The 25458-nt window shown below is 47.6% G+C and overlaps 1 protein-coding gene across 2 annotated transcripts in view; it reads right to left on the reverse strand.

Annotated features, from left to right (window-relative positions):
- The window catches only part of SH3PXD2B (SH3 and PX domains 2B), a 116632-nt gene that overhangs the window by 10929 nt on the left and 80245 nt on the right, over window positions 1-25458 (reverse strand). The window contains exons 6-10 of one of the 2 annotated variants that reach the window (XM_074960574.1): window positions 14201-14226; window positions 4710-4844; window positions 2928-3032; window positions 2004-2087; window positions 308-425 (exon numbers count right to left, since the gene is read on the reverse strand). In XM_074960574.1, the coding sequence (XP_074816675.1) occupies window positions 308-425; window positions 2004-2087; window positions 2928-3032; window positions 4710-4844; window positions 14201-14226 (468 nt within the window). The remainder of the gene's footprint in view (window positions 1-307; window positions 426-2003; window positions 2088-2927; window positions 3033-4709; window positions 4845-14200; window positions 14227-25458) is intronic. The other variant, XM_074960575.1, reaches the window with a different exon arrangement.

Genomic DNA, 25458 nt, shown 5'->3' on the forward strand with positions numbered 1-25458 from the left:
TCTTGGCACCCATTTTACAGCTTGGATAACCAGAACCCCAGACCACACAGTGAGTCAGTGGCAGGGCTGGGAAGAGAACCCAGAGGCACCAACTCCCAGTCTTGCTCTCCATCTGCTAGCCCGTGCTGTTTCCCTAATACATTGAGCTAGAGGATACCACCCCCTAGGATTTGGGGGGAAGCCCCCCTCAGACACACACCTTAAAAAGATCGTTCAGATTATTCCTCCCACACACTCAAGGGCCCCCCCCCCACCTTTGTATAAACACCACCTCACCCTGTGAGAATAGCAAGAGGGAGGAAGGTACCTGATTTTCCACCAGCCCTCAAGGTTTTTCTGGATCACTTCTACCACAGCCCCTTTGTCTAGGTTCATTTCATCCTCATCTCTAGCGGTATATGGGTAAATGACTGTGTACTTCTCCTCTGTTAAGTACAAACACAGTGTCATAAATGGCTTATTTTAGGAAAACCAAATTTCATTAGAATAGGAGCCACACTAAGAGTGCACGCCTACACACGCACGCACGCTCATTTGGAACAGACTTGTCAGTAAAATACATTTCCAAATGCCGATGGATTTGCTTTGAAAAGTACAAGCGCACACCAGTTCACCAACACACTGGGCAGGGCCATAGAGTCTCAGTCTGCATTCCACATGGGAGGACAGACCTGGCCCAGGCAAGGTTGGCTTAACACTCTGAACAGTTCCCATTTTCGTTCAGGGTTGTCCCCTCTGTTATTTTTAAAGCCTCAAGGATTCACCCCACCCCTTGCTGCCTTGAATCCCTATATTACAACCACTATTTCTTCTAGACCAGCAGAATTGGACATGGCCCCTTTCAGAAACCCAGCTCTTTTGCCACTCCTTTAGCTCACAGCTAACCTGGAGATTGTGCTTCAGGGTGTCCATTGCTTTAATCTAAATTTTCCCACCTCTCTACCCACCCAGTCACTGGGCCACCCTGGTGCGCCATGATGCTGTGTTAGCCATAGTTCAGAAAGGGGGCACCATGGAACAATAATTAAAAAGCACATATAGAAATAACTTCTCATGCAGAGATCTCAAATCCCTCTCCAAAGGTAGGTCTGTACTAACACACCCTTTTACAGAGGAGGAACTCGAGCACAGAGTGGGGAAGTGACTTTGCCAAGGTCACACAATGAGTGAGATGCAGAGCTGGGAACAGATTCCTAGTCTGGTGCCCTATCTCCTGGACTGAGTGACTGTGGGCAGGGATATGAAGGTCTTATTTCTAACGGGGAAGGAGATGCAAGGACAAAACAACCTGTTAGCAACGCTCACTTTGCAAACAAGATGCTGTTAGATCAACCAGCTGTTCCTTATTTTCTTATCTCCCTCACCCTGTCCCTGCTTTTGAGGGGCAAACCCATGCAGGGCTTGCACTTAGCCGGTTATGGAATAAGATGCAGACCACCTGGGGAAAAACTCAAAACTCAGAGATGCTGCAGCGTCATGTTTCTCCACCCTACAGTTTTCCCGCCTCTGCACCCCTGGAACAGAACTGCCCACTGGAGAGCTGGAAGCTCATTTTCCACATGACTCTCCACCCGCTTTGCATGCTGAGTCAAAGCTAAGAAATGTCCTGTCAATCCAGGAGCTCTGAGCTAAGCCCTCACCTCCTAACCCCCCGCTGAAGTGCTAAGATCCAGGTTCACAGCCCAGTGTACAAGCTCTGCACACATATGGTATCAGGGAGCAGAAACTCCAGCCTTCAGGCCCAGAATAGATAGGCCTTTACCCAGTGAGCTAAAAGAGTAGCCAGCAGAGGGACTGATTATTGATGTGAGCAGGTTTGACAATACCGCCAGCAGGAGGCAGCAATGCACACAGGCACCAGTGGAATGCAGAGGGGCTGGCACCAGCAGAGTTCACCACATGCCAGGCATACAAATACCACAGGCTGCAGCGCATGCAGACAGACACAGGCAAGGCTCCAAGCACAGAACAAAGGCAGCGGAAAAAGTCTCTATAGCATCCACCTTGACCCCATCCACTGGTGTACAAGTCCCCAAGGGTCCGACGGCGGCCAACATGCCTGGGCAGAGACCAGTATCTCCAAGGGACTGGGAGGAGCACGTCAGGGAAGCAGGAGAGGGACAAAAGAGGACGTAAGGAGGCAGCAACAGACCTTGTAGTCTCGCCCGTAGGAAGAAGGCAGGGATGACACCATGGAGCTGTCAGATTGTATTCATCTGGGTTTCAGGTCACTGGTCCTCCCCACGCGACCCCCTCCCCAGGCTGTGGGGTAAACCTAACTATGGACCTAAATTAAGCCCAGACTTCTTGGAGCTCAAGCTCCTAGAGAGGTCAGGATGTGTTGTATGGGAGCATGGGGCACGTCTGAGTTACCTTAAATAAAGCTTGTACTCTTGTTATTCCGACAGCACGTGCCACTGTATTCTCCTTTCTCCTGCCTGCCCCACGCACCCACCTCTCTAATAAGGGGAAGGCCACAGCTCACGTGAAATAGGAGAGGCAAGGCCCCCGCCCCCACCCTGGACCTGCTGTTCTTACTAATAGCAAGTGAACAACTACACAGATACAGGGATCCAGATTAGGGCTTGTGGCTCCCCAAGGTTGCAGGACTGGGTGTTTTGGGGAGGTGATACACACAGCCCCTTTTGCGGCAGAGGGGGAAGGGCAGGCCACTCATTCAAACCCATCAGCATCCAACTTCTCTGCCAGTGGCACCAGAACAGCTGGCTGCAGTTCTCATCTTGACTCCTGGTGGGAAGATAGGGAGATTAAGGCCATGCCTTGTTAAATGCCCCGACCCAAGGTCACTTGTAGGTTTGTTGCCCTGGGCTCCATCGTGCTAAATGGAAAAGGTCTAAGCAGCCCAGGAAGTCCCATGCATACTTGGATAGAGTGGTGGATCAGCTCTTCTCAAACTGGCTTCTTACCTTCTTCGGGCTGCATTGAGAATTCATCCTGGACACCATCCTGAGCTTCCAGGCATGTAGCTGGGACCCAGCCTTGCTCATCAGATGTGCTCACAAACCACCAGCCTGAAAACAAGCAGCAGACCCTTTAGCTGGGGGCATCCTTTTGAACATGCTCCCACAACCACCAGCTGACAACTATTCTCTCCAACCAGTCAGGAGTCCGCTCAACCATGCTCCTTGCCTGGTCTGTATGCAACAAGCTGGAAGGTGGGTCTACACCTGGGTGAATCCACAGCAACAGGGCAAATGGCTGCATGAGCAGCACTTACCACCTTACAGGAATTTACAGTTTGAAGGGAAAGTGGTCAGGCTTTAAAAGACCACAGTCACTCCCAGTCACTAACAGCAGCAAAGATTCTTAAAATGGAATGGATTTTAACATCTAATTTACTTTTCCTCTTTATACTGTTTGTTTTCTTTCTGAACTTCCTTCAGCTTAATATCCAAGCCCAGTCTAACTAGCAGAGATGAATGAACCTGGCTGCAAATAAAATAAAAAAAATAATCCACTGGCTCCCACCACTTGTGCATTCATGAAAACACCCAATTTTAAAGACTATCTGTGGAAAGCAAATTCAGAACTCAAACATGAGCATTCTCACTGGAAACCTAACTATCCAGAAGTCACAAACTAGACCATGACCGTGTCCAATCAAAATGAATCAACCCCGCTCCATTATCAAACACACAAGCCATTTGTTGAGGGAATAATCTAAAGACCAAACATTTCACAGGAAAATTTGAAGGGAAAAATCAGCAGTTGCTCATGTACAATCTGCTAACAGAAAAGTAGGGCTGAAATCGTGTGTGTGTGTGTGTGTGTGTGTGTGTGTGTGTGATACATACATATATATTTGACTCTGATAATTAGTTTAACTTTTACTGCAATGTCCTCTTTCTGGTTCTCAAAAATTAGGAACTAATACAATTAATCTTCTTGTGTTTGTGTTTCCATGTTAAAATTCAAAGCAAAAGCTATTTTCTGATTTCTTTGTTAAATCCATGAAGTAATTTCTATGACATCTGTAAGCTAATTCTCTTTTCGAACAAATTCCCAAAACTAGGCCTAAAGCACTCACATAGTCCCTTCCAAGTAATTAAGGATGTGCTTCACTTGAAGCATGTGGGTTGTTCTGTTAACTTCAGAGGGGCTCCCCCTGCGCTGAAGTGCCTTGCTGCACTAGCGTTTCATTCTCCATTCCACCCCTGTCCTTTTCAGCAGAGGTCACCAACAAGGGAGCCGACTCTGGGGGTGATTTTTGTCATGTGGACACATGGGCCAAGATATTTGGAAACAGGAGCCTAAAATTAGGCTCTTAAATCTAGTTAGGCTCCTAAATAAGTGGCTCAAATCTCAGATGTGCTGAGCACCCACAAGTCCAACAGAGGTCAACTGAATCTGCTGGGTGCTCAGCACTGTGGATAATCTGGCCCATAATTTAGGGGCCTATATCTTGACCATGTCCACAAAGAACAGCCATTTCACACAGGCCCCCAACAGCCTTCAGATGGCAACACTAGCAGTCACTGCTGACGTGGGCAAGCTGAGAGGACAGCCTTAGGAGACCCCTTGGAGGTGTCCAGAGGCCAGTTGGCTCAAGTTATTTTTATTTCCATGACGACACTCTAGGACTATCACCCACTGTGCTGGGGACCCTGCTCTGTGAGGGATGAGGTGGATTCAAAACCATTTGTTTAAGGCCACGTGTCTGGGTCCACAGACACTTGGGCTCTCCTTACCTGATTCATTCTTCTCAATGATATCCACCACCTGACCCACGCACAAGCTGATCTCAGAGCTCTCCTGCTTCTGGTAATCTGCCACCACCACATACTGCTCCAGGACCATGGGATCTACCGATGCCAAGTCACTGCCTACATGTGGGGAACAAAACACAATCTGTGCACCCAGTCACCATGGCTCATGACAACACATATCACCAACCTGCTCCATGGCTACTGCTGGCCTGCAAGAAGCTACAGGAGCAGGGCATCATTTGGACCCCAGCGTGAGGAAGGTGAATCAAACAGAGCGAAGAAGAGGAGAAAATGAGTGGCCAGGTGAGATCAGTGCAGCCAGGTGAGGCCTCTTAACCTGCTCCCCACCTCCTGCCTGCACTCCAGAGGTGCACAAGCATTCCCACCACCATAGATGCAAACAGCTGCCTGGTCTCCTCTGGTATTGACGTAATTGCAGGAAAAACCAAGGGAGGCTTTAACTAGTGCATGTATTTGTGATGGACAGGAGAACTGGTTCCAAAGAACTGAGAATCACCCTGAACCTCAACCCAAACTTTTTGGAAGTTGGGCAAAGCTTAAGAGAACAAAGTAACTTAAAAATCTGGTTATTTTCTCACTGCTGCTGCCCATCCTGGTTCCAGGCAGAAATGCCAAAATACCCCAAGAGAGGCTGTTCTGATCAGGGGCTCCCGTCTATTTCTGCACACTTACAGGCCAAGATTTTCAAAAGTGACTAGTGGTTCTGGGGGGCCAAGTTGAAACATCCCTCAAAAGGCTGAATTTTCAGAAAGTGCTGAGCATCTGCCCTCTGAAAATCAGGCCCCTCTGAAGTGCCTCAGGGTTGGTTACCCAAAGTCACAACTCACTTTTAAAAGTCTTGACCTAGGGGTTTGGACATAGCAGCTTCACAAGCATTCACAGGACAAAACAGACCCCTCCCCTTCCTTTGCCTTATTGCCTAACCCTATATATTTCAGAGACTGTCTCTTGTCTCTCCCCATTAAAATCCCTCCTCAGATTCAGTCTCCTGGTTTGCTTTTCACCACTAGCCCCCACTGCCAAGTCCTGCCCTCTGCCTGCAGTATATTCTTATTTAAAATACACATAAATAACCAAAGACAATGCAAGGAAAGCAACTCACTGACAGAGAAAAAGAAAGGGGGAAAGTATTCCCCCTCCTCTATGTCTCACTCTGCCCATTCCCACCCAACTCCTTTCCCATTGCCCCCCCCCCTTGTGATGTCATGCGTTAGTAGCGTTCTCATTTAGGGCCTGATCTATGCACATAGCTGCCAAAGGACTCACTCATCGAAGGCTTACAGGATCGGTCCTTTACATCAGAAACTTCATGGGCAGGGAGGGACTCTGTTGCCTTGTATGTTTGTAAAACACCATGCACTTCAGTGGTTCAAATGAAAATCAACCTGAGGCTTAGTGCCTTTCAACTCTCCATGCAGGACAGGGAAAACGCAGCCAAATGTGACCAGTATGTGTAGAGAGCGTAAGGCCTGCAGGAGAGTTTGCACTATGCCCTACTAATGCCCTGAACATTGTTAGCCAGTATAACTTGCAGCCTGTGGCAGGGTCTCTGCTGCTGTCCCTCATGGCCTTTGGCCAAAGTAAAATATGTGGAGTTATTTTCTGTGGTAACTACATCTGGCACTACAGGAGCTCTGAGCTTGCACTTCTGGAGGATGGAGCTTAAGCAAACAGGGATTTTTAAAAACCCCAAGAATTCAGCTGGCCTTGCAGTTTAACACGTGCCTGCTTGCTCATGTTCCAAAGCATCTTCCTGCTCTGCTGGACATGGGACAAGTACAGACAGGATAAAGAGAGAGCACAATGCTCACTATGGTAAGAAGAGTCCTGCCAGCTATAGAATGGAATATTAATACAAGTTACAACCAAAAGAACTAAAACCAAAATCCGCCATGTCCACTCCCTGCAGAAAGACAAAGGCAGAAAAGTTTTGGTCTTGCTCAGAATATTCTCAGCCTGTAGGGGGCAGTATAGACTAAGATGCATTGAGCTTATGCTCAAATAAATTGGTTAGTTTCTAAGGTGCCACTAGTACTCCTTTTCTTTTTGCGAATACAGACTAACACGGCTGCTACTCTGAAATGAGTCTGTCCAGCAGATGGAGGCTGGAATGCATCATGTGGGGGAAAAAATGTAACTAGAATTGGCAAGAGCGTGCAAGGCTATATTGATTTTTTAAACACTTTTCATTTATTAAAATGCTCTGGATACAGATCCACTGCCATTGCTTGGTATTTATTACCAGTGCAACTCCTTCTGTGGAACGTGGGTATGGTGCAAACCAGCTGCATTTTGGAAATGGAATTCTACTAACTCAGTTTGTCCTTATATATCATAAAATTCCACCCACCCACATAAATGGCACAGCTGTTTGCCTATGTGTTATCTGAGTGGAGACAGTTCTAACGAGTGAGACACTGTGGTCGAGAGAACTGAAAAAAAGGAGTCAAGCGAGGAGCTCCCAAATGCTACTCCTGGTTCTGCCAGAGACTCATTTTGCAGCCTCAGGCAAATCATTTAACCTCTCTGTGTCTCAGCTTCCCCACCTGTAAGATAATACTTCCTATCTCTCTGGGATGTGGTGGGGATTAACTAATATTTTCCAACTGCTCTGGAAATGGAACTGTGCCACCTAAGTGTTGTTTACTATAGCTGGAGTGTTGCTATTATAGCTGGAGGTTGCTAAAAGCAGGGGTCTTGTCACAGAATTTAGATTGAGCTTGCTGAGGGGCTTTGCATATGTTCCAGCTATTGTCCTCAAGTTTCAGATGAAAGACCCCTCCAGAGGCATAAATCCTAGCCGCCCATTGCCTCAGTAGAATGGCTATGACATTACAAGGAGATAGGATGACCATCTGCAAATCTCAGCAGGGTGTGTATCCCCAAGAAAAAAAGGAATTCTGTAAGAAGTGAAGGTCATGATTAAGAGTATTGGGATGAAATGCCACAAAAATATTCAGGCTGCATATCAGGAAAAGGATCCTACTCCTAAGACCAGTTAGTCTGGAATTACCTCCCAAGGGAAGTGACGGGAGACCCACCACTTGAGAAGTTTAAAACTGAACACAATAAACAGCCTGGAGAATACCCTCCAGGGAGAACATACTGTAGGGAACAATCCTGCGATAGCCAAAGCTGGAGGGCGAAGGTGGAGATAGTCTAGTCTATTCCAAATTTTTGGGAGGCTATGATCACTAGGCAAGCAACTCCTCAGTGCCAGGTTCTTAACATGTAAAGCCTGCTCTGGGAAGCCACTGCTATAACAGAAGTTTAAATGGAAGATGTATTTTTTAGGATGGTCCTATTCGAAGGCACAAAGGGCAATTTTCCATGTGTCATACTATAATGACTATCTGCAGTGTTCCAGGTGAGCAGCGCAGTGCAGAGGTTCAGTTACTGTTAATTAGAGCTTCCTCCATGTCAAAAACGGGAGGCAGTTGCCAGAGTGAGTTAAAAATAACCCTCCAAAGTAAACTGAGTGTGCTTTGAGTTCTGGACCCATGTCCTCTCCTGCTCTGACTGCTCCTTTGAAGGGTTTCTGCTTTAAACCGAACAGAGGACTTACTCAGCCAATGAGGACAGACACACAGGAGAGGGAAGAACACTGCTTCCCCAGACATAATTACATCCGTTGTTCTGGGGCTATTTGCAGCTTCAACAGGCAATTCTGGCACCTGCACCACACCTATTAAACCAGCAACAGAAAGCAGTAAACAGCTACTGGCGGAAGAGGTAGGAGTTAATTCCAGAAGCTCCTTCTCTTGGGGTAATTATCCACAACCACAAAAATACAATGTTGAGTTAACAATAAAATGGCTAAGGTTGGGTCTCAGAAATAACCATGCAGTAGATCTATGGTTTAAGATGGGGGAGCAGTACCCAGAGGTGTGTGCCTGGGGAGAAAGTTTAAGGTAAGTTCTATGAAGAAGAACTGTGGGCCAAATAATTGTAACAAGGAATGAAGAGACCTTCCAAGTGCTGCATGAACAGCCTCCAATGCACCTACTGCCACAAGCATGTGGTCCATTAAGGGGGTGCTCACTGGGTCAACAGGCCCTGATCTAGAGCTCAGTGAAGTCTTTGGATCAGGATTGTGGTGCTCACAGCCTAGGCACTGCTAAATGGGTAGGTTCACTCCAGTGACAGGCCACCAATAACCAGACACAGCACCATTTACCGTAAGAGTGACAAATCAACCTCAAAAGCAGTGGCGGTTCAGTTCAGTTGGACGTTTGGACACTTACCCAAAGCATTGAAGCCTGCCAACACCGGCTGGAAGTTTCATGAGAAGAAGGCTTGCTAGAGCAGTGGTTTTCAAACTTTTTTTTGGTGACTCGGTTGAAGAAAATTGTTGATGCCCACGACCCAGTGGATCTGGGGATGAGGGGTTTGGGATGTGGGAGGGGCTCACGGCTGGGGCAGAGAGTGAGGGCTCTGAGCTCGGGGTGTACACTCTGGGGTGGGGCCAGGGATGAGGGATTTGGTGTGTAGGAATGGGCTCTGGGTTTGGGGGCAGGCTCAGGGCTGGGGCAGGGTATTGGGCGCGGGGTTACCTCAGATGGCTCCCGGTCAGCTGCGCAGCCAGGGTGCAGAGGCAGGCTTCCTGCCTGTCCTGGCACTGCGGACCACGCTGCGCCCCAGAAGCAGCCAGCAGCAGGTCCAGCTCCTAGGCAGAGGTGCGCAAGCGGCTCCACGCAGCTCTCGCCCGCAGGCACTGCCCCTCCCCCCACCCCACCCCCCAGCTCCCACTGGCTGGAGTGTGGAGCCAGGGCTCGGAGTGGCGTGCAGAGCACCATGGTCCTCCCACTTAGGAGCCAGACCTGCTGTTGGCCACTTCCGGGGCGCAGCGCGGTGTCAGAACAGGTAGGGACTAGCCTGCCTTAGCCGGGCAGCACCGCCGACAGGACTTTTAACAGCCTGGTCGGCGATGCTGACCACAGCTGCGGCAACCCAGTGCCTTACGTTCCACGACCCAGTACTGGGTCGCAACCCACAGTTTGAAAACCACTGTGCTAGAGAGATTTCCAACCCATTCCCATTTTGGCCCTGAGATGTCATAACAGAGAACAGAACCTATCTCATGGTGTTTTGACACTTCCATCTCCAAACGGAAACAGGAAACAAAAAAGGGAAAATAGGCATTTTTGCTAAACACTTTCGCCTGTTCCCCTGCAAAAAACCTTTGGCTTGACTTTGTGCAACTGTTATTTCACCTGTTCCACTGGTTTTCTGGCCTGTGTTATGCAGGTTAGACTAGATGGTCACAGAGGTCCCTCCTTACTTTAAATATCTATGAGTCTATGAATGTCATGGTTATTGCAGTGATGATTTGTTTCTGCTCTTGTGCAGAGAACATGCTGAAGTGCAAGCCCCTCCTTGCTGCCCCTCTTATTTGTCCAACGAGTTCCTCAGGGCTGCAAATGATTAAAAAAAAAATCATATGGAATTGCCATTTATCAATAGATTTGAAAGGTCTCCACTATGAACACGCCAGGGCTTGGCTTGTTCTTCCCTTCTGCCGTCCTTTGTCTGTCTTGCCTATTGAGATGGAAGCTCTTCAGGCAGGGACTGTCTCTTCCTCTGTTTGTACAGCACCTAGCACAATGATGTCCTGATCTTGGTTGGGATCTCTAGGCAGTATTGTAATACAACAACACGTAGTACAATTAAAGAGACATGACCAGGTTAAGAATAATTTAAAAATAAAACCAACATCCAAATGTCCTTATCTATGTTACTAGCCCTTTGAGAATCTGGTAGATGAGTTCCACCGTGTTTGTGCATGCGCGCGCGTGTGTGTATTATATATATATATATATATATAAAAAAAATGTCATTTTCACTTTTGGATTCTCAAGCACTAGCCCACTGCCGCAGTGTGTGTGTTATACACACCTTAGAGGTGAATGTGTATTTACTTAAATATTTTCTATTGGAAGCTTTAAGAAAATAGTGTGTGTGGGGGGAAGGGTGGGAGGGTTTGTAAAACAGTTTAAACACAAACAAATTAGGGACAAAATCAGACTTTGGAGTCCTCCTGTGCCCCCCAGCATCTAGCCTGACCTCCAGAAGCACACAGGCCATCGAACAGATTTTCAAAGGGGCTATAATGTACAGTGCCCAACTCTCATTGACTTTTCATGGGAATTGAGCAACTCACTCCTTTCATTCTTCACCAGATAGGGTTAAGGGGATTTAGCACATTACCCATGGCCATTTAACAGCACATTTGTTTATATCCACGAAAATCCAGTTTATAAACATGGATTGTTCCTGCCACTGGCCCTGGAGTGATTATTCTTCTTAATGTTACCTTAAAGGGCAGCTGACACCTCTTGACTATCCTCAGAGAAATACGCAATTGGAAAACAATTCTATCCCTGAGAATTTGTTACCAGCAGCTTGTTGTTAGTTCCTTAGGGACAATGTGCATTAAAGCAACACTTTTGTTTCTTGCTGTGTGTGGAGTCAGGATCAGCATAGGAAAGGGATAAGCAGCAAGAGCTAATGGACCTGAGGAGCAAAGATCTTTAAAATAATGATCCCTTAAAAGAGAGAAAAGGGAAGGGCCCATCCCCTGCTAGAAGATGTAAGGTATCAACTATCGTCTCTGAAAAGAATCTTGGCATGAGGCATCCCCAGGCCTTAAAGTTACATTTACGCAAGCATCTTTCCCCTGCTTGTTACAGTACATTACCTAAGAGCCCTCAGGCCTTCAGAATGAGGGTGGAATTCTGTCCGCATGGGTGCAGTCAGAGTTCTCCTGCTGCAGCAGAGTTTGGCTGTGATCCAGCAGGTGCCACAGCAAACAACCAGTAGCTTCCCATCCAGGTGCACAGCAAGTATCATTCAAGAGGTTAATGATGACTGTAAGACCACTGCCTCTCTAATCCTTTCACCATAATGGCATTGCCTATAAACCTGGCCTGCTGGTGGGTTTGCAGCAGCAGGTGGAGCAAATCTGCTAATGCAGCTAACTGAAAAGCCTTTGGCAGCTCGGACAGACATGGACTCTAAGGTGGCTGCTGTGACTCTGCCCTCAGGGAATATTCAACCACAGAAACACTCCCTGCACCCCCAGCCCCAACTCCAGATATCGTCCTCGACGCTCACTGGGTCCGTGGGACTAAGGGCATGTCTACAAAACAACTGGAGATGTAATTTCCAGCTTGGGTCGATGCACACACACTAGCTTTGAGTGAGCAAGTGTGCTAAAATTAGCAGCGTAGACATGGCTGTGTGGGTGGTGGCTCAGGCTAGCCACCTGAGTCCTCTGGACCGGACTGTACTTGGCAGCTAGCCCATTGCCACCATGGCTACGCTGCTATTTTTAGCACACTCTCTCGATCAAAGCTACCCAAGACCGTAAGGTTCCCTCTGTCCCGTCCAGGTGGGTTGAGGTGAAATAACAATATATTGATTCCACACTGCATACAAATACCCTCCCCTCCCGCATTTAGCTGCCAGCTGCTCTCACTCAGTCCTACAAAAGGATTTCATGAGACTGAGAGGCTCACCAGCTTTAGCAAAAGAAAAAGAGAAACCACAGTTTCAGCCTACACTTGTCCCCAACACTACTGGGGCACGTTCTGTGCTTTCTCACCTACCACTCAAAGGACCACCTAAGCTTACACCACAACCTTATGCTTTCCGCATCTAATCTCCGTGCAGACTTTGCTCTTGTCCCATTGTTTTGCCACAGGAGACTCAGCCACGGCCTGACACTAAAGAGCAGTGGAAGGCTCCCGCAGTTGGCACCTGAGAGTTGTATAAGCCATGCCATAGGGTCTGGTTTAGAGAGCTGCACCTAGTGGCAGTGAGAGCCAGAGAAAAGAGGAACCACCATCCAACAGTGCTCTGCTATATAGCTAAAATCCTCTAGGCAATACACCAGATAACACCAAGGGCACGATGTGCCCCAAGAACAAAGAAAACCCTGTCTTCTCAGGGGGACATTGTTCTCTCTGCCATCACGTGGTAGGGCAATATTTGACTGGAAAGTTCTTAATAGTCCTCCAGAAGCTTTGTTCAGATCAACTGATGGTGGGAACTTTCCAAAAAGGCACAAGCTATAGATGTACCAAGAGACAGAAAAGAAGGATAAAGGAATGATAGATGTCAGCACCAAAGCCCAGAATCAATGGTAGGTACCTGATGAGAAAGACACCGTGAAGTCTTGTGTTGGAGGGATGCCCTTCAGAGCCAAAGAGAACACAGAAGATGGAGCTAAGACTTTGGGTGTGTGTACACAGCTCTGTCAACACATCCAATATATCACATGCCCAGGCCAATTCTCCAGGAGCAGGGATTGACTGACACCTGCAGCTCCACATTTCCAGCCCAAAACAAAGCTTCTGCCCTCTGCCTGAAGACCTTTAGGATAGTCCCTCCAATCTGCACAGACTGTACTGAGCTACTCAGATCTAGTAGTCAGGGCTCAACAGAAGACTCTTGTATGGGCCTTTTCATCCCGAGTGGACAGTCACAAAACCCAGTGGATGTTCTTTTCCCAACCCCTCATCAATCCCTCAAGTCAACCAGCAACAAAACAGAGCTGTGGGGTGTGAGATAGCTTCTTGCAAGGGGCCCCTGATTTCCCCACACAGAAACAGCCGGTGTCGCCCAGCAGAAAGGCAAAGCAAGAGCAAAGCCCAAGCGGGGAGTGGCTGTTACTACCTCTCTGAAGGAAAGAAGCCGTTCTCTGGATAAACCCTAATGAAGGAACAAAATGGTGGAGAAAGAAAGCATGAGGGAAGGGGAAATAAACATGGAGGTGAAGGTGATGGTGGAAATGTTAGATCAACAACAAACAATCCTGTAGCCCTGAAGAAGTGGAGAGCAATACACTCCAGCTATGTTCCGTCTGCCCTCCTAACTGCCCCAGCACATCCCTATGCTGAGGTCTGCAAGGGGTAATGGAAGAGGGTTGTTCCACTGTCCCCATGCCACCAGAGGATTCCCTCTGCCCCTTATATGTAGTACACTCTAGAAGGGCAGGGGAAGTCCATTATATTTGGAGGCCCCTATATACCTGCAGAGACACCATACAGGAGGCAGAGAAGAGCCTAGAATTGGAGCTCACAATGGTTTGCAGTGAAACACATGGATGGGCTGCCAGGAAATCAGCCTCCTGTTCACACTCATCCCTTGCCCAATCTTGCCCACCAGCATCTGGGGTGAAGCAGTAACCAAGTTAGGGAGCAGTGGAAGGGAAAGATCCAAGCAGAGAGGCTTGCTCCACTTCTGTGACTCCATATGGAGCTTCTAAGATGATGACCGCCAACCTCTCTCCCACCACTTATTGGTGCTGCAGCTGATCAATGGATGTGTACAAGCTGGTGTTATGGACTCTTCCCCCCACCCTCCAAAACTTGTACTGCGTGGACAGGTTACAATGGCAGCAAGACAAAAGGAAGGAGATGCTGAAATTAAAGAAGAAAAATTGTCCTTACCAGACTTCTTCTTTCCATTGGGTTCCCTGAAAAGAAGAGAAAAGGGGAAGATCAGTAAAGAAAGGGGATACAGTGAGCCATCTAACTTTGAGATAGCACATATCAGTGTGGTTTAGTGGTTAGAGCAGAGGCCTTGAGACAGGACCCCGGGTTCTATCCCTTGCTTTGCCACTGACTCACCATGTGACCAGCTGCTTTTCCGATGGAGGACGCCCAGCATGATCAGCCTTTCAAACAGCTGTTTCTCCCACTGATGTGCATTCCTTTACAGGAGCCTTTTTACACAGTGAAGTTCAGTTCTTGAAAGGTTCCCCACTTGCCCTCCCTAGCTGCCTGGCCTGGGAGCCAAAGTTCTGACATGGTGGCTTGGAGAAACAGGACAGGAACTAGTGTTCGTTTGACCAAGACATTTCCAGCAGAGGGGGCCCAGCTTGTACGCTAGCAGTAATCCAATGTGTTTTAACACAAACATAGGCTCCTGCTGAACATGAAACACTACTGTGAAGACATCTGGAGACTCTCAGATTCTCAGGGCAGAAAGAACCATTGTAATCATAGTCTGACCTCCTGTGTAACACAGGCCATAGAACTTCCCCCAAATAACTCCTAGAGCAGATCTTTTACAAAAACATCCAAACATGATTTAAAAATTGCCAGTGACATAGAATCCACCACAACCCTTGGCAAGTTATTCTAATAGTTAATTATTCTCACTATTAAAAAGGTACACCTTATTTCTAGTCTGAATTTGACTAACTTCAACTTCCAGCCATTGGATCATGTTATACCTTTCTCTGCTAGACTGAAGAACCCATTATTAAATATTTGTTCCCAGTGTAGGTACTTATAGATCATAATCCAATCGCCCTTAACAATCTCTTTCTTAAACTAAATAGATTGAGCTCCTTGAGCCTATCACCATAAGGCAGGTTTTCTAATCCTTTAATCATTCATGTGGCTCTTATCCGAACTGTCTCCAATTTATAAACATCGTACTTGAATGGGGGGGGGGGAAGTAGGCACAGTATTCCAGCAGCGGTCACATGGATCCAAACGCAGGGGTAAAATAACCTCTCCACTCCTACATGAGATTCTCCCATTTACGTATCCAAGAAAGGCATTAGCCCTTTTGGCCACAATATTGCATTGGGAGCAGAGGTTCAGTTGATTATCCAGCATGAGCCCCCAAACCTTTTTCAGAATCATTGCTTCCCAAACAAAGCCCCCCATCCTGTAATTATGGCCTACATTCCTTGATCCTAGATGTATACGTTTACATTTAGCCATATTAAAATACTTATTGCTTGCTTGTGCCCAGTTAACCAAACGGTCCAGATCATTCTGAATCAGTGACCTGTCCTCTTCATTGTTTACCATTGCCCCAATTTGTGCATCATCTGCAAACTCTGTCAACTTTATCAGTGATGATTTTATGTTTTCTTCCAGGTCACTGATAAAAATGTTAAATAGTGTAGGGCCAAGAACAGTTCCAGACAGGACCCCACTAGAAACACATCGGCTCGATGATTGTTCCGCATTTACAATTATATTTTGAGACCTTTTTAATCCACTTAATATGTGCCATATTAATTTTATCTCATTCTAGTTTTTTAAATCAAAATGTTATGCGGAACCAAATGAAACACCTTACAGAACTCTAAATATTTTAAATCAACACTGTTACCGTTATCAAACAAAATTGTAATCTCATTTAAAAAAATCAAGTTAGTTTGATAGAATCTATATTCCATAAACCTATATTGATTGGCATTAATCATATTACCCTCTTTTAATTCTTTATTAATCAGGTCCTGTATCGGCCGCTCCATTATCTTGCCTGGAATCGATGTCAGGACAACAGGCCTATCTATAATTATGCAGGTCACCCCCACTAAATATTGGCACAACACTAGCTTTCTTCCAGTCTTTTGGAACTACCCCAGTGTTCCACGACTTATTGAAAATCAACATTAATGGAAAAAAGAAAAGGAGGACTTGTGGCACCTCAGAGACTAACAAATTTATTTGAGCATAAGCTTTCGTGAGCTACAGCTCACTTCATCGGATGCATTCAAGTTTCTCTGCCAGCTTTGAGCTCTTGGATGCAAGTTATCTGGACCTGCTGATTTAAAAATCTCTAACTCTAGTAGCTGCTGTTTAACATCTTCCTGAGATACCAGTGTAATGGAAAGAGTTTTATCATCATATAACGAAACTACATCATCTGCTTTTTCCCAAATACAGAACAGAAATATTTATTGAACACTTCTGGAGAGGGAAGCATTACATTTACTCTACGCTCCTGGAAAGGGAGCATTGCAATTTCTCAGAGTGTTGAGATTCCCTCAGGGACGAGAGACAGAGACTGACCACTGTATTGGGGGAGATCAGATTCTTGAACGCCAAACCCAAACATCTTGTTAGATACTACTATGGGAAGGAGGGGATGTACATCAGGGTTTTGGGAGCAGATAGTCAGAGCAGGAGAGCATTTCACAAGGGGTGCAAGAGGGTTTGGTGGGTAGGGGGTGGAAATAAGGTAGCAGGAGGGCTTGTCCTGGAGTTGGGAAAGGTATTGGCAGCATGTGGGGGAAGGAAGGGGAGAGGGTAACCACACATCCCCTGGCCTTCTAGTTTTACTTCCACCAGTTTCACTTTACTAAGGAACTTGGGAGTCCAGCTAACTCATCCGTGGGGCCCGTAAACAACTCCCCTGTGAATACAATACGGTCTACGGCATTTCAGCATTTAAAAAACAGCCAGGATGCCAGGGCAGGCCCCAAAAACCAGTATGTTCCCAACAACCTGGGACACCTGGCCAGCTTTAGCTGTAAGCAAATTTGCCAGCATGTTCATCAACTGCTAGTTGTCTGGCCATATTCCCAAGAGGGCAACCCTGTGCCTGACACTTGTGGTAATTACAGGTCTGTGGGGACAGCGACTGTTTTACATCACTAAGCACAATGGAACCCTGATCCCCCACTGGGGCCTCTAGACACGACTGGAATATGAATTAATAATAATCCACCTACCATTTGGCCACCCCTCTTCCCAATCCACAAGCGAATCCTAGCCTGTCTGGATGAGGGAGTGCATATGATGCATCACTCCTCCTACCCTAAAGCAGGAGTAAGACACACACGCATGCACACGCACACACTTGCTTCCAAGGATGACAACATCCACAGGGCCAACCTTGCAATACAGGGGACCTTCCCCAGGCTCGCCGTTTCCTGACCACTGCTGGAAGGTGAGATTCAGCAGGCCCAAGAGTTGCTGAGACTGCATGAGAGGCTGAGGCCCCAGAAGCATAGGGTGGCCAAACTGCCACTTCCTTTGCTTGTGAAGTCCATGAGCAAAACAAGCTCCCCTCCCCACTTGGTCTAAGGCCAAATGACAAAGCAGTTCCAGGATCAGTAAGAAAGGGAGCCAGGACAGAGCTCTGCTGAGTTTTCTATCAAACTTATCAGCATTTTAAGAACTTCATTACTGCAAATGTAAAATTTTATTCCCTGGAGCGCTGGGTTGATTCAGGGACTCAGTCTGCTGCCTTCAGAGACCAGCCTTTCATCCTGTCAACATGTGTTTCCAATCTGCTGAGTGAACACAGAGCCCACGTCACAGCTCCAGAGGTACCCGCAAAGGAACTCTCCCTGACCCTGCCCTCCACTTGGCCTAGCCTGTCCCAGCTCTAAAGGGAAGCAGGTAATCACGAGGAGAGGGGGGCTGCGGAAACTGCCCTCAGCCAAACCACAAAGCACCAGATGGGAACTTCTACGTTTTAACCCCTTCTAGGCCAGGCCCTGATACACCTCCCGGTTTCATCTTCTCAGTGGCTGTGTGCGTACCTTCCCCTCCCAAATAAAGAGGGTGGCACAAGAATCACAGGACAGCTGGGATATCTGGTCTCCTCAGGTGCTCACATGGTCTAAAGTCACAATGCAAAGAGAAAGGAGGAGCTTTGCTTCCACCCCACAGGGCATGGTTTGCCCTGTTTCTTTACTCTGTGGCTGATGTTCCCACCCTCCTCACCACTCCAGAACCACTTTCTCTGTTCCAGGCACATGCTGGGTGGGGAGCGAACGACAGGGCCATATTTCCTCAGGCCAGTGCCCAAGGTGAGTCCCCCTCCCCTTCTCACTGTTCCCACAACCACTTGCCTTGTTGCCCAGTCACCTCTCCCACTCCCCATGCTCAGACCATCCTGGATTAACCCTCCTTTTGGCCCTAGGCAGAGACTGAAGAGGTTGCCTTTCCCCTGACAAAATGTTACCCTCACCCTCTGGGGGTGGGACACCGGGTCCCAGGGATTACAGACCCAGACCGGGCAACACAAAACCGACATTTCATCAACAATTATTTTCAAATTTCATTCCCTCTCCTTCTTAACACCTGCCTGGATATGCCACTGCTCCCTGCCCACCTCCAGCTTCTTAGCTGTCATCTGTGCTGAGGAGCCGAGTTACCCCCAGGCTTCTAGGCTTTGCAGACTGGGTCACTGCTGGAAGGCAAAGCCAGGTTCACTCCAGCAGCCTGCCTACCACCAGCTGCTACCTGCCTGCTCTGGGAGCAGCTCGGTTTGCTGGGGATGGAGCTGCGGGGAGAAGGGTGGGAGGCGAGGCCAGCATTGCACTGCTATGAATGGATCTCAATGAGTTTCTGGAGGAGGGTGATGTGCATTTCCTCTGACCGGACAGTGCTGGAAGGGGAGAGTTGCTACCTTTTCCATCATCATCTGCTAAAAGTGTTACCCTAACTCATCCTCCTCCATCTCATTCCACCGGCTGTTCTGTCTGGATGAGGAGGGCTTGGGAGGGCCAGGGGGGCAAAATGGGGGAGGGAAGGGCTGCAATTTCACTTTGCTGCTGGGATGTCTTTGGCAGGAACACAAAGACCAGCTGGTTTGAACCCGAGCAGATCCCAGCCCATCACCTCAGAGAGAACAAGAGCTCAGACAAGACAGGAAACAGCAATAAGCTCCCAGCAGCCTGCAGTATCTCCCCTTCCCCCACTGACTGGGGAAAGCCAGACAGCAGGAGCACACAGACAGGCCTCCTAGAAAGCCAGAGATTCTTTTAATCAGTGAAAGGGGAAATGGGAAACTCATTTAGCCACATTGGTACAATGATCATACAGCAGGGCTGACTCGACCCAGCAATCAGGGCTGTCACACAGGTTCCCAGGAGCTCCTTAAATTGATGCACTGAGCTACAATAGTGAGGTGCGTGACTATGGGCTTTACTAATAATGTCTGCACTGCATGGGCATCCAGCCAGCACTGACTAAACTCCCAAAGTCCTCTCACAAGATGGATTTTCTAGTTTCTTTGATTGCTCCGAGGTCCTGATCAGGAATATGGTGGGGAACATCCTCAGGACAACGAGTAGCTCTCTTCACTTACTGTTTTAAGTCAACAGGGATGCATTACTTGGGATTGGGTGTTCTCTGTTCCGTCCACTTTGCTTCTCGCATCTAGAATATGCTGTGAACCAGAACACCCACCCGGGAACTGATGTGTTGCTAGTAGAGAACTTTTTTTTTAAAATTACCAATTCTCATACCTATCCCCGATTTTTTTTGGGGGGGGGGGCGAGGGGGGGAGCATTTTGAAGCATCATTCATTCCACTAGGAAAAACAGTTCCTACAGAAAAATTGGAACTTTTTAAATGGAATCATTTTGCAATACAAGTGTAAGTGGGCGAGGAAGTGGTTCACTTCTTATCCTGTCCAAGCATGGCTGGGCCTAACAGGGTTCTCACAACATTTACCCAACCAGTGCAACTGGGCTCTTGGACATGCTGGTGCTCTAGCCTAAGGAAGCTGGTGGTTACAGCATGTTCGTCAGAGGAAAGAACAGAATCCATGTCGACACTGGGTAAAAAAATCTGTGCTACAACCCTGCAAGCTACCCCCATTGTTAACCAGAGACGTAGCTATCATAGTTCTGCTCCCACTACAGATTTGGTCTAAACCAAACTCGATTCCAGCTCCAAGAGGCTGCCCTGTTAGAAAAGGGACCGCCCTATAGTTATTTCCAGTTCTTTAGTTTCAGTGATGAGATCCCACTGCAGTATTCTGTCTTTAGGGGTAGGAGTGAAGGATGTTGTCTGTCCCATAAAGGACTTGCCCCTACTGCCATGACGGCCATCTCGAGGAGATTGCCTTTCATTGAAGTGGTGGTGACTGTGGTTTTGGAGTTGATTGTTCCAGTCCTTGCTCGTGCAGTACACCCACTTACACCCAGAACTACTGTCTGTTTGCAGCAGAGTCCATTCATTTCTCTAGCTACGACTTCCAGATATTAGGAGATGTCTCAGATGCCTCTGAATAGATCCAACTGGCCAATGAGAGCCCTTAGCAAAACCAGTATTAGTTACCAGTATAATGAACTCTACCATATTGATAAGGATACAAGGGCACCAAGATGATCTCCTCCACAACACTCTGCACCCCATCTTTCAGGAGGGACCCCAGCATCCTCCACAAAGATCCAAGGATCACTCCCTTCCCACTCCTGTACCTACTGGGATCTGGCCTGAGACACTACACCCAACTTGCCCGCCAACGCCAGGGCAGGGCAGATAGGCAGGCCTTCTGTCTGAGGGGTGCAGTACAGCCGCTAGCTTTTCCATGAAGGTGGACGAACACATGCAAAGCTATTAAGAGGCAAGAAAGAGCAGGAACATGTTGCCAGTAGAAACTAGCTACATGTTTGCCGCTGGGATTAAACGGGGAGGAGGAAAAGGTTCTGTTCCCTGTTCTATGTGTGGAATGTTGTATCTGTGTAGAGTTCCCTTCTGCTGCTTTGGCGTGAGCTCAAACATTCTAGCTTTATCTCCTGACTGCTTCCAGCCCAGCAGCCTGAACCGGGACCTTTCGAGCGCAACATATAAAATAAACTTTGTACATTCAGCTCACATCAGCCCTGACTCTTATTGTGGCCCCATTCTCCTGCTGGCTCTCCCACCTCTGATTTATTGGCACTACTTAGTGCCTGTACTCCCTGTCAGGCTGGCTGCAGGAAGCAATCACTTACTGTGGTTATCATTCCAGCTTCCATCAGAGCATGCAGCGCCAGAGCTTCTGGATTAATAAAATAATGAAGGGCTGCTGAAGTCGCCACCAGGCATAACCTCGTTAGTAGAATAGGCTTTCATCGTCTGGTCAGGCCACTGCTCATTACCATGCGCCTTCCGTCCTGGGCTGCTGCAGGCAACACCCACCAATTACAGCACTTTGCTTCTTCCAGAGCAGCAGCCCAAAGGGATTCTGTCTGCTATCTGCCTCTCAGAAGCTTCAGCTTGGCCATCTCCATGCTCTCTCAATACGGGCCTCCCTATATTCAGGATGGGAAGAAGCCACGGGTGCTACAGTTGATCAGTCTCTCTCCTTTAGCTTGTCTCCCTCCGTACCCCATACACCACACCAGCAATGAGCCCGACCACATTCTCAGAGATCAGCTGTTCTTCTACAACACTCCATTCAAATGGAAACTATCAGCCATAGAGTGAGTTGTAGGGGAGAGCAGGGGACATTTACCTGGGGCCTGAGCTTGAGGGGTGCCTGCATTTAGGAAGGGAAGAAAGAAGTTAAAATATTTGTCCCAGGCTTTAAATGCCCTCAACAGCCCCACTGCCAGTAGAATGACCACCAGGGCTATGGCTACACAACAGAGCTTGCAGCTATGCCACTGTAGGACTGCAAGTGCAGATGCTCTAAGCCGATGGGAGAGAGCTCTCCCGTCGACTGAATGACTCCAGTCCCCGTGAGTGGCGGTAGCTATGTCAGCAGGAGAAGCTCTCCCACGGACATAGCGCTGTCTACATCGGCGCTTAGGTCAATGTAACTTATGTCGCTCAGCGAGTGGCTTATTCACATGCCCAAGTGACATAACTCATACCGACATAAGTGGCAGTGTGTATACAGGCTGTGATGCACACCCCCTCATCAACACAATGGTGTCTGGGGCATTGCCGCAATACACTGATGATAATTTACAAGGGTCTAACAGGAATTTAGAGATTCAGAGCTAACACAACTTGCAGGAGGCAGGATAACCTTATTAAAGATGATGTTCCTAGTAATGCCGGGAGAGGACTGGAGGGAAGGCAGCCCTACATATCAGGTGCACACAAACCTTAGTCAAATGCTCAGCATTTGCAATGTAGGATTTTTAATGTAAGTAGGAGTTGAAATTTGATTTCCATTTAAGTTTCTGCTGCCTTTGGTGGCAAATCAGGGTAGGAGGCACTTGAAAGGCAGCTATCCTTAGTGGCTTTCAAGTTTCTCAGACCCTCGATGCAACAGGCACAGAAGAACCCCAGGCAAACAATGGGAACTGGAAATTCTAAAGGAGGTTTTGTATTAGTTATCATTTGCCTACAACTTGATGACCTGGTGAAGCTAACAAACCTGTAACTAGTGGAAAATCTTCAGAAGTTCTAAACGCTAACACAAGTTGTCAAAACTACTCCCAAGGAATCTCTGCATCCAGGGGCTAATATTCATGCACAGAGGGGATCAATAGTTGATATGGGCAAATGACTTTGAAGATCAGAATGGCCAACAGCCTGTGGCCAAAACAATTTGCACAGTGCTTTTCCTGAAAGATGTTGTTTGCTCAGCAGCAGGGGAAGAATGCATGTAAAGTAGGTTCATTAGATTTGAGGTTTCTCTGCTTGCCATCACATGCCCACCCAGTCACAGCCCTGTAGGCTAAAAGGACTGTGGTTCTCTGACACCACGTATACAAGTCTGGGTGGTACATACAAACACATGGCGCAGGCTGGGAAAGACAAATAATTTAGGCAAGGAACGGAAAGCAGAACTCATCTTGCCAGCCACGCTCTTGGTTCAGGGCTCTGGTAACTGGTGTCTGGAATTCTGGACATTCATTCCAGAAACAGAACAACCATAGATTTGATCACATTATCAAAAGGTCCAGGTTCTACTTGCAGGTCCAGCGCGCCTCTCCTCCTCAAAGACCCTACACAAAAGAGGGAGGAGCTCTGGCTGCAGATTAGATGCAGATAATACTTCAACATTTTTAGCAAGACAAACTCCACGTCAGCCCTTATCTCACTTCTTAAAGGGACTAAGTTATTAAAGACTATTTAAAGAATGACCTGTCTTGACCACTGCAGGTTCTGTTTTAAGAGCTGTGTTTTTTATTAACACACCATTATTGCATGGGGAGCACAAACCAGCCTTTTAACCCTCCACTTCAGAAGTCATGCTGAAGATAAGGTAGGTAAGATATATTTTATTGGATCAACTTCAGTTGGTGGAAGAGGAACAAGCTTTCAAGCTTAACAGAGGTCTGCAGGTCTGGGGAAGTCAACCAGATTGTCTGTCTCAACTTGTATTTAGCTTAGACACTCTAGTAACTTCTCCTAGTCCTGAAGAAGAGCTGTGTGAAGCTCAAAAGTTTGTCCCTTTACCACCAACAGAAGTTGGTCCAATAAAAGAGATCACCTCACCTACCTTGTCTCTCTCAGAGCCTGGCACCAGCATGGCTACAGGAACACTGCAAATATGTTGAAGAGAGACAGGCAGACATGGTGAAAGGGGGAAAATCCTCTTTACCTCCCAAAGATAACGTTAGAGAGAAGGGGTAGAGGAAATGGACCACTTCATGTCTATGAAGATTGATAGTGTCTCTTTAAGAGTGAAAGTCTTCCCTCATGAATATTACTGGGATATCGGAACTCCCAAGAGAACGGACCCTGACTGCGGATGCCCCCTTGCTTGTCTATTAGATTTGGCCAGGAGACATGAAGGTTCTTGAGAGAATGAATGGAAAGCTAGCAGGGTGACTAAACTTTCCCCCCGATGCTTCCCCTTTGTACAGAGCAGGGGATTATTTTAACAATCACTTCAGGTATTTCTTCACTGTAGAGTTAACCACGCTCTTGCATGTTGGAGCCTTGAGGTTCAGCTGGCAAGGATCGTTAGCAGCTGAATGCCTTAACTCAGCAATGGCTTCCTGCCCAGGACTTTCCCAGCCTCACTATGGGAACTCTCTTATGCCACCAGAAAGCTCTTTCAAATGAGGAAAGACTAATCCCCCACCTACCCAGCCCAGAGGCCCATCGCAGTTCTCACGACATGCGCCGGGTACAAGAATCCAGTGACTTGCCTCTTTCGAGGGCTGCAGTTTCAACAGGATTTTCATCCTAACAATTAAGAGAAAAACCCACTTCTCCACAATCCATGTGCTGCTAGGCCTGCAAAGCATTTATTTTGTCATGGCGCATGAGTTCCTTCTGTCCTGACTGGCTCCTCCTCCCAGCCCCAAACAATCCCTTGGGACCCAGAGCTACAGCCACCATCCCTTCACTCATTTCACTGGGCAGAATCATATGTGAAATAAGTAGGGTGGGTCTCAGTCCAGAGGCTCCAAGTAGTGGATGGGCAATAGGGACTCAACTCCCTTCTCACCATTAGGAATGGTCCCTCCACGGTATGAAAGGGGGTAGCTAGCACATACGGGTAAAAACTCAATCGCTTCACCTCCTCCAAACTATTAGAGATGCACCAGGCTCAACCAAGGCTCCACTTCAGGCTTTGTCCCAGTGTCCAACTGGAAGAAATGGAGCAGGGGAAGAGAGAGGGATGGGTACTATGGCCGTTTCTACACTAGCCTCTTTTCCCCACTCACGCAATTTTCCACTTTTGCTCCTGCCAGCGATGGGATCATGTGTGCAGAGCAGGCCCCAGGGTCTGAGCCACAGATTAAGGAAGGTTTAGAATAAACAGTGGTTAGTGGCTGGCAGCCACCAGAGGCCTGTCAACATTAGTGTTCCCATCACAGTTGCCACTGCTGGAGCTTCATCCCTGGTAGCAATCGTGGGAAATTGTATGGAATAAATATCTCGTGTAGAAGAGGTCTATGGGGATTCAGAAGCAACTCCTGAATATGGAGAACACACTCACCAAAGGCAGCAACGAGAGGAGCATGAACTACAGGAGGCTACGAACGGATAGATGGAGGGATAGTCACGAAAACTCCTTCCATCCCAAAATGCTACCCTCTGCAGTGACTAAATTCACCACTACCATGAGGAGATCCAGCTTCATGGAAATATACCTGCTGACACCCGCACTAAAATTTGGCTCCAGGTCTGTGGGTGGCATGAAGTAGGTGGATCTCTATCCCTGCCCAGAGAACCAGGAAGGTAGATGCCACATGCAGCCCCAAAGACTCCAGAGCTTCTCCTCCCACCAGACCACGCTCCTATTGAAGTAAATGTGAGTT

This window comes from Natator depressus, chromosome 8, assembly GCF_965152275.1.
Source record: "Natator depressus isolate rNatDep1 chromosome 8, rNatDep2.hap1, whole genome shotgun sequence".
NCBI lineage: Eukaryota > Metazoa > Chordata > Testudines > Cheloniidae > Natator > Natator depressus.